General features: G+C 39.9%; 1 protein-coding gene across 2 annotated transcripts in view; it reads left to right on the forward strand.

The window, feature by feature from the left end:
• The window catches only part of taok3a (TAO kinase 3a), a 276,804-nt gene that overhangs the window by 165,684 nt on the left and 97,407 nt on the right, over nucleotides 1-13,713 (forward strand). For both annotated transcript variants that reach the window (XM_084334944.1, XM_084334945.1), the window contains one exon: nucleotides 7,554-7,782. In XM_084334944.1, the coding sequence (XP_084191070.1) occupies nucleotides 7,648-7,782 (135 nt within the window). In that variant the 5' untranslated portion in view covers nucleotides 7,554-7,647. The remainder of the gene's footprint in view (nucleotides 1-7,553; nucleotides 7,783-13,713) is intronic.

A 13,713-nucleotide genomic window follows, 5' to 3' on the forward strand; every position in this document is an offset into this window, starting at 1 on the left:
TTCGCGCAGAGCATGCAAAATGTTTCTGTTTTTCTTTTTTGCTTGCGCATGCTGCATGCACCTGCAAACGGTGCTGTCCAGGTTCTGTTTCATACAATAGACACACCCACTAGGCTATTACACCGAACCCCACTCATTTCATACAGTGCAAATTAAGTGTTCAACTGAAGGCATCCAATATGATTAACCATTGTCTTACCTTAACTCATTGACCGCAACGCTGTTTTCCCATCTCTACTCAATGGCGCCAGCGTTATTGACCATTTTAGCGATGTTTGCGGACCCATTGTGTGTTCTGTATTATAGCTATGGAGACAATAGTATGGCTCATTTGACAGGCATTGTTCATAGTCCAACACTGACTAACTAGTTCCTCTCTACATACTTTAGTTTGTGTGCTATTCCATGCTAAACATCGCCCCTTTCCAAAATAATCCAGTCTTTTTTCATAGATCTCAAGATATGACGCGTTATATGCATTATGCCCAAATCGTTCGGGTTGCTCGCCTGAAACCCCAAATACTTCCAAATCAAAGGTATATACCATATACATATGTGTCTTCACAAAATCATGAAGGGGGGGGGGGGTTGTCTTGTCTTACCCCGAAACTGCGATCGTTACCAAAAGCATGTTTTAGGTCCGGTAAAATACAACACTGTGATCGGTACAAAAGCATGTTTTAGGTTAAGGAAATACCAGCAGGTTACCTAAAAGGCACTCCAAAATGAATAAATACCAGTCGTCCCATGGCGATTGCAATTACTCGTGTATATTGGGCATGGCTATGATATGGGAAAGAATAGGTCTGAGGCACCAAATCTCAGACCGATTGCTATGTCCTGATCCACTCCGAGGCGGAAGCAGCCAGAGGTAACTCAGTACTGGAAGACCATTCTCTACTGGTTGAGAAACTTAAATGTTATGGTTTTAACTCTTCTGCTTTAAAGTGGATACTAAGTTATTTGTCCTCTAGATCAGTGATTCCCAACCTGGGGTCCGCGGACCCCCTGGGGGTCCGCCAGGGGGCGCAGGGGGTCCGCCAGACCACAGATGATTTGAGGTATTTTTTTTTTATATTAAAAAAAAATTACTTTTTTTTTCTTTCAGAGAAATATTTAATTAGCATATTTTTATCATCAGAAGCACGAATAGTCTCTCCACTACAATAAAAAATAAAGATAAATAAATAAACATCTAGACATGATTTTTTAACGTTAACAGTAGGCTACCGGGTAGCCGCTAAAACGCGAATCAGTTGACTGTATCACTTTCCGTAGCTAGCCTAGCACGCTAGTTAACTTTCTCGGCTCGTCTGCAGTCAGCCGCCAGAGGCGAAAATGTGTGACAAACGAAAAGGAGATGACGGCAGCTCATCTGCAAAAAAAGTTAGGACCTACAGCAATCGCGAAAATTACATCACCATGGGCTTCACTGAGGGAACAGACAAACGACCTGAGTGTGTGATTTGTGGAGAAAAGTTGGCAAACTCGAGCCTGAAGCCCAGCAAGCTGAAGAGACATCAGACGTCTAAGCACCCAGAAACCGTTGGGAAGGATCCGGACTTTTTTCGGAGGAAAGAACAGTCTCTCAAGGCGAACAAGCCCGTTGATGTTAGAGTAGCGTGGAGCAGGGGTGGCAGTGATTTACAGAAGGCTACCGAAGCCTCCTTTGAGTGTTCGCTTTTAATTGCAAAAGCAAAGAAACCGCACAATATTGGCGAGCAGCTCATCAAACCAGCCTGCATCAAAATGGTTTAGAAACTACAGTGCGGCCCACAGGTGGCGGATAAACTAAAATCAGTACCACTCTCGAACAATGTAGTGAAAGACCGAATTGATAAGATGTCAAGTGATTGCGAGCAGCAGCTGTCAGAAAAGCTTAGAAAGGGTCCATTTGCCATACAACTTGATGAAACTACAACTGTCGCAGACGAGGTTGTGCTCATCGTTTATGTGCAGTATATCGAAAATGAGGATCTGAAGCAGGACATTCTCATGTCAGTCAACCTTACTACCACCACTCGAGGTGAGGATATTTTTACTGCAGTGGATTCTTACTTCATTCAACATAAATGCAAACCGTTCACCATTAGGGCCTGATTTGAGAGGATGAATACAGGATTTGAATATTGGCCAACATTTTGAAATACATATGGTGCAAGATGAGATTTGTTGATTGAAGGCACAAGTCAAAGAAGCATAGTGGGTCTAATTATGATGCATATGCCTGTGTATAAGCAGTTTGTTATTAAAATGACAAAAAAAAGTATTAAAATTACAAGAAAAAGTATTTTATGGTATTTTATTAGGAGGGGGGTCCAGGAATTTCATCAGAGATGTTTGGGGGTCCCTGGGGGAAAAAAGGTTGGGAACCCCTGCTCTAGATCACAGAAGGTGTATCTAAATGGCAGTCTGTCCAGTAGCAGAGGTCTAGAGTGTGGCGTTCCGCAAGGACGTTGCCTAGGACCTTTGCTCTTCTCTGTATTTACTATTTACTAATGACCTATCTTGGGCTACCAAATGTGCTACAACAGTTCTTTATGCAGATGATTCGACATTGTATTACGCTGCACCATCATGCAATGTACGTAATGAAGTTTTGAGCAGAGAACTTAAAGTTGTGCATGACTGGGTAGTATGTAATAGACTCAGTGTTTCCCCTACCATTGCCTTGGCGGGGTGGGGTGCCCCGCCCCTCTAGAAAAAAGTATAATAAAAAAATAAATAATAATCTTTTTTTACGTTTGCTTTAATCACAGTAACGTTGGCGAGCTAGCAAAATTATACATCAATCTTCACTAAGACTTTAAAACGGTGGTGCGGCACAGTCTACAGAGACGCAGAAAAAAGCTACCAAATCCATTCCGAGACAACTCCGAGACTGACTAGCGTCGCGCATAACAAGTCTCAGTCTCTCTCAAGTCTCAGTCTCTCTCTCTCTCTCCTTCAAGTAACCAAACGTTACACTATAAAAACGAAATGGATAGTTGATATAAGTTGATATATGAACTGGATAGTTCATATAAGCCATTCTCCCTTTCTGTGTGTGTGTGCGCGCGTGCCCGTCCCAACTCTGATATTTGGCAAGTTTGATAGTATTTACTATTTACTGAGGATGGCCAGATAATGTTGATATTTAAACTTAAAAAATTATTATATAATTTTAATATTATTGAATCCACAACTAAAAAGATTGGTTTTATCGGGTATCACAGTAGCTAAAAAACTGATCGCATCACGTTGGTTTCAACCGGAAAAAATTTGCCGGAAAGTGTGGTTTCTTACATATCTCGATGTGATATATCAAGAAATATCTACAGCAAGAATTCTGGGGCTCAATGAATCCAAAATGTCAATGTGGTTAGAAGTGGTGGAGAGAATAAAAGCTAGCCTATAATGGTAGTGTCTGGTTAGGAGTGAGGGATAATGGAGGTACTATCCAAGAGGGGGTCCGGGAGGGGGGGGTTTGAGCTGGAGCATATGTGTGTAGGGTTTTAGAAAATAGGTATTAGGGGTATATTATATACTAACATTTATATAATTGTAACTTCGCTGGATATACACTGTATACGGTTAAAATGTTATTATTGACTATTTTTGTTTTATCCTGTTTCTGTACTTGCATATATTTTAACCACCTTTACTGAAAGTTTCATTATACATTGTGTGTTGAGTACTGACTTTTAATAAGTTTTGTTTTGCAATAATAAAAAAAATTAAAAAAAAAAAATTATTATACAGAGAGAAGCTTCAGCAAGTACAAAACGCTGCTGACCGACAAAAGAGAATCCCTCACTGAGGAAAACACAAAGGCCTAACCATCATGTATCACAATGGTGATGTCAGCCAGAGATGGGGAGAAGCAGGAACCTTTAAAGGACATCGCTTTGAAATAAATTACATTTTACAGTTGTTATCTGATTTCTTTTAAACAAATGATTATTTTGTATTTAACTATTTAATTATTATTTAGTTATTGCACTGCACTGGCAGTTGAACTGCATTGAACTGAACTGAATTGGAAAAAAGAAACCTCATAACCTAACTGGCACTGAACATTGAACTACACTGGAACTGTTTGCAGATGTACTGTTATTAAAAAATTGTTAAATCCGAAGGAAAAAATATAATCCGAAAACAGGAAAATTCATATACGAAAACACGAAAAGATAAAAACGGATTTCATAGGGCCCTAGTTAAGGTGAGTTAATAAATTCACTCTGAAAATCGGCTCCGCTCTGATAAACTGACTCTTTGGTCAGAGCGTCCAGTGTTCACTCTGTGCCCTCAGAATTTCCGAACAACTTGAGTGCGCTCGCTCTGACACTGGTTGTAAATAGTTATGAGTGTTGTATGTGCCTCCCTGTATTGTAAATAGTTCATATGTGTGTTGTCACTACTGTATGTATAATTGTAAATAAGTTAATTTATGTGTTGTAAATAAATATTGCATATTTATTTACCTAATTTATGTGCAATTGTTTCATTTCAGCTCAGTGTAGAGAAATGCACCGATACTAACAACCGCCTTACTGCATGCTGACGACACAGTTTGACGCCACATATCCGTGACACGCGTGCCCTGCGAAAACACTAGGTAGTTTTGGGGGCCTACCACCCCCCCTGAAAAAAATCCTAGGGGAAACACTGAGACTTAATACCTTAATATCTCCAATACTACAGTAAATGTATTGTGCTGGGAACAAGGCACAGGTTATCTACAAATCCAAAGCTTCATTTAAACTTGTGTAATTTGGCAGTTCAACAAGTTGAAAGTACTAAACTCCTTGGAGTGATGCTGGATTGCACTTATATTGTTTTGAAAAGGGGAAGAGCAATAGGTATTTCCAGGAAATGTGCTTATTTTGTTGCCCGTCCCCTTTTATGTCAGATAGTGCAAAGTTTAGTTTTATGTCATCTTGACTATTGCTCTGCGATGTGGTCATCTGCTGCCAGTGGTGACCTCAGGTACTGGGCTGCTCGCTAAGGTCTAATGTGAGCAGTATGCATGCCCGCCTCTCTTGGCTTAACGTTGAAAATAGATTGTCTTTTAATATACTTGTGCTGTTCAAGTTGGTCATGAGCAGTAAAACTCCTGTTTTTATACATAAACAGATTGTTTTTAGTAATACTGTTCATGAGCATTACACTAGAGGTTCCAGTAGTGTGCAGCTTGATTTGCCAGGTCCAAAAACCAACGCTTTAAGGAGATATTTTATTTTTAAATAAGAGCATTAACCTGTTGGAATAACCTGCCTCAAAACCTCTGCTGCATTTACAGTAGATTCACTTTTTTAAAAAAAATCTTAAATTGTACTTAACACTGTAAAGTATTTTGTTTCGTTTTTTTTGTTTTCTGTTTCTGTGCTTGCATGTAATTTTAGCCATCTTAATTGTTAGTTTCATTATGCATTGTGTGTTGAGTACTGACTTTTAATCATTTTGTTTTGCAATAATAATTGTTTTTGTGTGGACCCCAGGAAGACTAGCTGGTTGCTATGGCACCAGCTAATGGGGATCCGTAATAAAATCGTTTTTTTTTTTTTTTTTTTTTTTTTATCAAAATAAAAAAATAGGGTGTTATTTTTCTTACAGGCATTTAACACATTGACCGCCAGCACCAGGGGGCGCTGATACCCCATTCATCGCCAGGTCTTTATTCAATGGATATAGTTTTAGACTGTGACATTTGTGAGTGCTTAAAATATATCTTATATTATATCTATGGGTCTAATAACGTCGTCGGGTCTCAGTGAGTTGCTTCTAGTCAACATGCCCGAGACAGATTGTTTTTTCATCTGTACATTTCCGTTTTATACCGTTTTGTATGGTTTGGGTGTTTTTCAGTAATTCCAGGAAAAAGGCGAGAAAAAAGGCGTTTTACTGTAATCCAGTCATCACGTTGTAATTTTTTGGCTGATTATCTAATCATCCTGAAATCAATGCTAGATTATCATTAGTATGTCTCCTCGTCCATACATGAAATGACCGTCGTAGCGGGGCGCTCCCCCCCCCACCCCCACCGCAGCCAACGGTAAACAGCCATACACGGTCCACACATATAGCTGTGATCGCGGTAGAAATAAATGTCAGATCAACAATCAAATTTATATATAATCTTCTTACCTTGTATCTGATGTAATGCAAAAGAGATAATCCAAATATCTGATCGCAATTCCAAATAATGCTTGTGGAGGTCCGCACCACACTACCGACCGGTTCACAATGACGGGCGGGCGGAGTTACTGCTCGATGCCACCGTTGTATAGAACTGGTTCGCCAGAGTATTTAAACCCCGCCCGCCCGGCTCAGATCGCCTCCTAAAACACACCAACCCATTTTCAATGAGATGCAATAGCTCCGCCTGGCAGTAGAGGGCGGTGTTGACCATCTGCCATGCTCAGACAGGCTCTGAAGAGGATACCAGAGGCTGCAGCTATGAATTATGAATAGATATAGCGAATAAATGAAATAACGATCCCAAAAACGAGTTAACTCGTTTCTGGTGCTTAACGCATGGCGGCCAATAACGAGTTAACTCGTTTATGGCCCAGAATGTGTTAACAAACCCCTTGTGAACCAGGGCCTAACCGAGCTATCTGTTTTGTTCCTGCTTTGTTGCACTGGACAGTTTTTCATATAGCACTAAGAATGTGTCCAGAAAGGAATAATATGGATCAGCATCCGCTGTGTACATTGGAGATATTTATTTTATTTAAAAAAAAAATTACTTTTGTTTATACTTTTTTGAGGACATACAAATCAAAGTATATGTATGCATTATTGTATTGTCATTGTCCACATAGAACAGATAACAACATTAAACAGAAAAAAAGTAAACAATAAGACAAACAAACACTGACTTGGTCGCACAACAGTCATCTCAAAAGTAATATATAATAGTATATCAAATATATAGCACATGTTCAAGTACCCAAATATGCTTCTCCAATGTATATATATCAAATAAATCACGCTGTATTATCGTTCACACAGATGAATACAAGCAAGCAGCATGAGAATTGCTATTCTGGAATAGTATGGAACTGTACATCATCCACAAGCACAAGGAATGAACCCCACGTTTTCTTGAACATGGATGAAGAACCTCTCAGAGTACATTTTATCTTTTCTAGTTTGATAAAGTATAGTATGTCCAGTGAAGGTGAGTGGGGGGAGCAGCGGACTTCCATTTAAACAGAATCAGCCGCCTGGCCAGTAGAGTGGTAAATGCCACAACGTGTGCTTTGTGCTTTGAAAGTGATCAAATAGGTGGAGAGTATCCAAAAAGAATACATTGGAGATATTCATTGAAGAAGTTTATTGTTTATCGTTGTGTCTTTGTATTGTGTTTCATGTTGCAGGACCCCCTTGAAAACGAGATGCTACATCTGAAGGGGTTTGTCCTGCGTAACAAATAAATCATTTCCACATTTGCACCTTGTATGTCGGTGTGTAGAACTGGATGTATGTAATTGTGTATATGGAAGAACGTGTAATACAGCAACTGCATTTACATATTACTGTGTGTGTGTGTGTGTGTGTCCACCCAGGTCCAGTTGGCCAATGCGGGGCTCGTCATGGACGTGTGGCGGCGGTAGTGAGTGTGTGAGCGTGGACCTCTGCGCCTGAACCCATGTCCAGCCCATGATGCCTTCGTCCGCGCGGAAAGGAGCGCTGAAGGACCCGGAGCTGGCTGACCTCTTCTTCAAAGATGATCCCGAGGACGTGTTCTGTGACCTGCATGAGATCGGACATGGCAGCTTCGGGGCCGTTTACTTTGTGAGTCCCACTTTGAGAGATGAGACTCCTTAGACTTGTCACAAATTGCCACAAAACTGTCTTAACACACACGCACACACACACACACACACATATGGACGGACACACGGGGACACACACACAGATGCATATGGACGTGCAGGCCTTGAAAAGCCTTGAAAGATTGTGAATTTCAAAAAGATGAAATAAGCTCTCTAAAGTTTAGTGAAGCAAAAGCAAAGTTGATGACGTTCATCAGTTGGAACAATGCTGTAGGCCTAACAAATGTATTTTGGTAATGAAGTTGAAGCCTTTGGATGGTAAGAGAAAGATCTTTAATGGCGTTTCTTATATGCCACGTTCTCCCCTTCCAAGTGAGGGTCCCTACAACTGAAATAATTGGCTGTAAGTTACTCTAGGAATGCAATGATTCACAGATCTGATTGTGCAGTGAGAACATATTAAAATGTTCTTTATTAAACTACCAAACTGCCACTCTAATGTAAATTAGACAGCACTGAACAGAATGAGTAGCATGAGACCGGCTAACAGTGCTGAACAGTGAGTAACATGAGACCGGCTAACAGCACTGAACAGAATGAGTAGCATGAGACCGGCTAACAGCGCTGAACAGAATGAGCAGCATGAGACCGGCTAACAGCACTGAACAAAATGAGTAGCATGAGACCGGCTAACAGTGCTGAACAGTGAGTAACATGAGAGCAGCTAACATCACTGAACAGAATGAGTAGCATGAGACCGGCTAACAGCACTGAACAGAATGAGTAACATGAGACCGGCTAACAGCGCTGAACAGAATGAGTAGCATGAGACCGGCTAACAGCACTGAACAAAATGAGTAGCATGAGACCGGCTAACAGTGCTGAACAGTGAGTAGCATGAGACCGGCTAACAGTGCTGAACAGTGAGTAACATGAGACCGGCTAACAGCGCTGAACAGAATGAGTAGCATGAGACCGGCTAACAGCACTGAACAGAATGAGTAGCATGAGACCGGCTAACAGCACTGAACAGAATGAGTAGCATGAGACCGGCTAACAGCACTGAACAGAATGAGTAGCATGAGACCGGCTAACAGCACTGAACAGAATGAGTAGCATGAGACCGGCTAACAGCACTGAACAGAATGAGTAGCATGAGACCGGCTAACAGCACTGAACAGAATGAGTAGCATGAGACCGGCTAACAGCACTGAACAGAATGAGTAACATGAGACCGGCTAACAGCACTGAACAGAATGAGTAACATGAGACCGGCTAACAGCGCTAAACAGAATGAGTAGCATGAGAGCAGCTAACATCGCTGAACAGAATGAGTAGCATGAGACCGGCTAACAGCACTGAACAGAATGAGTAGCATGAGACCGGCTAACAGTGCTGACACACATTTCGGAGTTGAGTGAGGCAGAGGAGGGGAATGGAAAAGAATGATATGGAGGTGGGCGTCTCAATTAATTTCAAGATTGTAGTCCTGTATTAGGCAATTATTGGGTTGGACAGTCGTATCCCTTTTTATTGTGTAATTATAATTAATGAATAGAGCATTGGTTTATGTATTCACTCGCTCAGTCATTATATTGATTAATTGATTCCTATGCATACTTTTTAAGTATAGCCCCAGTATGCTATGGCTCATTGAATGCAATTATGCGCAGACAGCTTCCCTCTCAGTGACTTCTCTGTAGCCTTTCTTATTATCTCATAATCAGTAATTACTCATCAAGCCTTTGATTCCAAATCAGTGTGGAGTGGGGATGAAAGCATGCTGCATCTCCCCTCTCGTCTCCCTCTCCACTATCCTATCTTCTTCTCTGCCATCTCTCACCCTTCCTCTCCTCCATTATCCTATTTTCTTATCTACCCCATCTCTCACCCTTTCTCTCCTCCATGATCCTATCTTCTTATCTATCCCATATCTCACCCTTTCTCTCCTCCATTATTCTATCTTCTTATCTACCCCATCTCTCACCCTCCCTCTCCTCCATGATCCTATCTTATCTACCCCATCTCTCATCCTTCCTCTCCCCACCTATCCACCAGCCAGTCCAGATGCGGGGCTGGGGGGGATATACGACTTTGTCCTTTCCTCTTGACAGTTGTTCTCTTGTTTTGAGAGAGAGATGGGGGAGATGAATAGGGGGGAAGTGACAGAAGGAAGGAAGGAGGAAGAGACAGACAGACAGACAGACAGACAGACAGACAGACAGACAGACAGACAGACAGACAGACAGACAGACAGACAGACAGACAGACAGACAAGGAAAGAGAGTAGGAAAGAGCTGATGATAGTGGGGCAGGATTTTCTGGCCTGGCAGGGTATTACCATTCTCTGATATCCCTCGTCATTCACACACACACACAGACACGGACACACACACCTCCAGCACTTCAGCAGTGGTCCCAACATGTTAGCCTAAATCCTCCCTGGTGCCAATACTGTGCTCACTGACACACTTCTGTCTTCCACATCTGAAAGACTGTTAACCTTTAGCTTAGCTTTTGTACATGAAAACACAGGATTCAAGTTACAGTAACTAGCTCATGCATGCGCACACAGTCAGTTAATATAACTACTATAGGTTTCTGTCTTCTATGCATGCATATCTGAGGTAATGTTGCTAGCTGCTATTATATATGCATGCATGGTTTATGCATCTGAAGCAGTAGTTCTATTCTTGTAAGGGGGAACTCTGTTTGAGTGCATAACGAGAGAAGGTGACCTACCCTTACTCAAAATGTGCTAAAAGGCATATCGCCAAAGGGCTCCAGTGCACACTAGCATAGTGTGTGTTAAATTAATTAGCCTCTTGTAATTATTGATACACATTTCCTTTGCAACAGCAATTAGCTTTGGACGTATTTCAATATTTCAACGGTACATGATTTTTTCATAGCCTACACAGGCTAATATGCATCAAATAAGGAGCAGTGATAGGAATCTAATGAAATAAATCTATAGTATCAGCATAAAACAGGAATTCCCTGTTGCCCCGGTACTACTGTAATTCCATTTGATTGTCTCTGATAAATTCTGATCCATTTATTAGTGGGATGAAGGGCTTAGGCTGAGCTGTAGTATAGCTGCCCTAAGGCTAAATGCCCTGAGGGTTAACTCAAATATAGCAAGACTTTGTGGATGTATAGTAGCAGGTCAGACACCTAGCATCCAGCTAACGTAGCTGTGGCTCTGTCCCTGACCGTCAAGAACCTAGGTATAGTCCTTGACGACCGGCTAAATTTCTCTGCTCACATCACCTCAACAACCAGAACCTGCAGATTCTTCCTGAGCAACGTCAGAAGGATCCACCCCTTCCTAACAAAAGAAGCCACCCAACTCCTCCTGCAATCAAGTCATATCTTTCCTCGACTACTGCAATGCACTGCTAGCTGGTTTATTGGCTACTGCCACCAAACCACTTCAATTCATACAGAACCCCCACATTACCCCACTTCTGGCTTCCCATTGCCGCACGAATCCGCTTCAATGTCCTTGACCTGGCATACCGTGCAACGAGGGAAACGGCTCGCATGCTGGTCATACTGTTTTCTCTAGCAGGGAGGTCAGATACCTAGCAACCAGCTAACCTCACAGTTCTCGAAAGTGCTTGAAAAACTGTTTTCGCATAAGTTAGATGGTTTTGTGGAAAAGAACAAACTGCTGAGCGAAAGCCAGTATGGCTTTAGGCAAAACAGATCAACAGCGACTGCCTTAATGAATATTATTGAAGAAATAACAACAGCAACAGATAAAAGGAAATTAACAATAGGGGTGTTTATTGATTTAAAAAAGGCATTTGATACCTTAGATCATAATATTCTAATTTCTAAATTACGTTCATATGGTGTGAGAGGAATGGTTCTAGAATGGTTGAGTAGTTATCTCCACAATAGGCAACAATATGTGCAGTTGGCAGATGTCAAATCTGAGCTCATGAAAATTGAATGTGGGGTACCGCAAGGTTCGGTTTTGGGGCCCAAACTCTTTCTTTTATATATTAATGATATTTGTGATGTTTCAAAACTTAGTTTGTCTTGTTTGCTGATGATACAAATTTTTTTTGCTCTGGAAATAATTTAAAGGAACTAGCTGAATATATTGTGTATGAAATGACAAAGCTAAAGAAATGGTTTGATGTAAATTTGAATCTGAAAAAAACAAAATTTATGATTTTTGGCAATCGAAAACTTGATGAAAATATAGTACTGACCATAGATGGAGTTGATATAGAGAGAGTTAATGAATTTCGTTTTCTTGGTGTGATTATGGATGATAAATTAACATGGAAATCGCACATAGCACACGTTAAAAAAAAGATGTCCAAGAGTATTTTTGTTATGAATAAAGTAAAGGATGTGTTAGAGTATGAGGCAATGAGAACACTCTCATCTCACCTTATATCAGTTATTGTGTTGAAGTATGGGGGAATACTTATGGGACTAATATAAAACCATTATATATACTACAGAAGAGGGCTGTACGAATCACACATAAAGTGAGTTATCGAGAACACACAAATATATTATTTATTAAATCTAGAATAATTAAACTTGAAGACATGGTTAAGTTTCAAACAATGTTAATTATGTTTAGGGCAAGAAATAATACACTGCCAGAAAAACTACAAAATCTTTTTCATTTAGAAAGTGAGTTTAGTAGGAGAAAATACAATTTTAAACATCAGTTTGCACGTACCACACTTAAACAGATGTGTCCTTCAGTTATTGGTGTAAAGTTGTGGAATTCTCTCCATAGCGAGCTTAAGGGATGTAATAGTGTTTATCAATTCAAAAAAAATTATAAAAAAAAAATATTTAGTCAGTATAAAAATCAAATGTGATCTGAATAGTGAGATCTTTTCTTTTTTTTTCTTCCCTTTCTTTTATTCTTTATCATTATCATTATTATTATCATTATTATTATTATCATTATTATTATTATTATTATTATTATTATTATTATTATTATTATTATTATTATTAAATTTTTTCTTGTTTAACTGTGGATTGTGTTTCTTTTATAATGGTATAAATGATTATTTGTGTAAATTAGGTTGTATGCCGACCATTAAGAAAATACTTGTTAGTTTAGGAATAAGGGGCAGGTAACTATAAGATTTATTCTTCTTCCTGCTCCTTTTGTCCATGGAATGACTATTTATGATTGTGTAATGAAGAAACTATGATTGTATTATTCCATGTGGCAAATAAAAACTCTGAACTGAACTGAACCTTAATTTAGTAGCAGATCAGACATCTAGCAACCAGCTAACCTTCATTTAGTAGCTATATGCTGGGTTACAAGAGGGCCAAGAAACCAATTCAGACTCTGAGCTTTCATCTAAACAGTCTTTTGATCTAAAATCTATTATTTCATTGAGATGGGATACTCAAGTATTCCGTCTTTGAGTAGTTCCCACTGATCTATAATGATTTAGTAGTATTGGTGATTGGAATATGATGACATAAGCACCTTATCCCAACTGGAACCTTGTATTAGCTAGTATACATCCAAATATGCATGTGAAAATACTCATTGATTGCATTGATTCATATAGCTTACTCATAATGAGAAGATTTGAGCTAATTGTACTGGATCAGTGTTGTGCTAATTGTACTGGATCAGTGTTGTTGATCATTGAAGGGAATCTTGCTCATCTTCTGATGGTGGCAATTTAGTGGTCTGTTTCTTTACGTTGTATAAACAAATGGGTAGTCATTGTAGACCTGCAGCTTCATGGACAGAAACATACAATGAGTCATCTAGGACTGACCCCAATGCGTCGAATATTCAATCGTACGCCATGGTAATCGATGTAAAAAAGAAGAAATAAAAGTGCTTATAATAATAATTCCAACATACATTTTGAGAATCAGCAAGTTCAACCTTTGAACTTTCAGAAAACCGGTCTACCCTACACATCTCATTTACCCA

This window comes from Notolepis coatsorum, assembly GCF_963971535.1.
Source record: "Notolepis coatsorum genome assembly, chromosome: 1".
NCBI lineage: Eukaryota > Metazoa > Chordata > Actinopteri > Aulopiformes > Paralepididae > Notolepis > Notolepis coatsorum.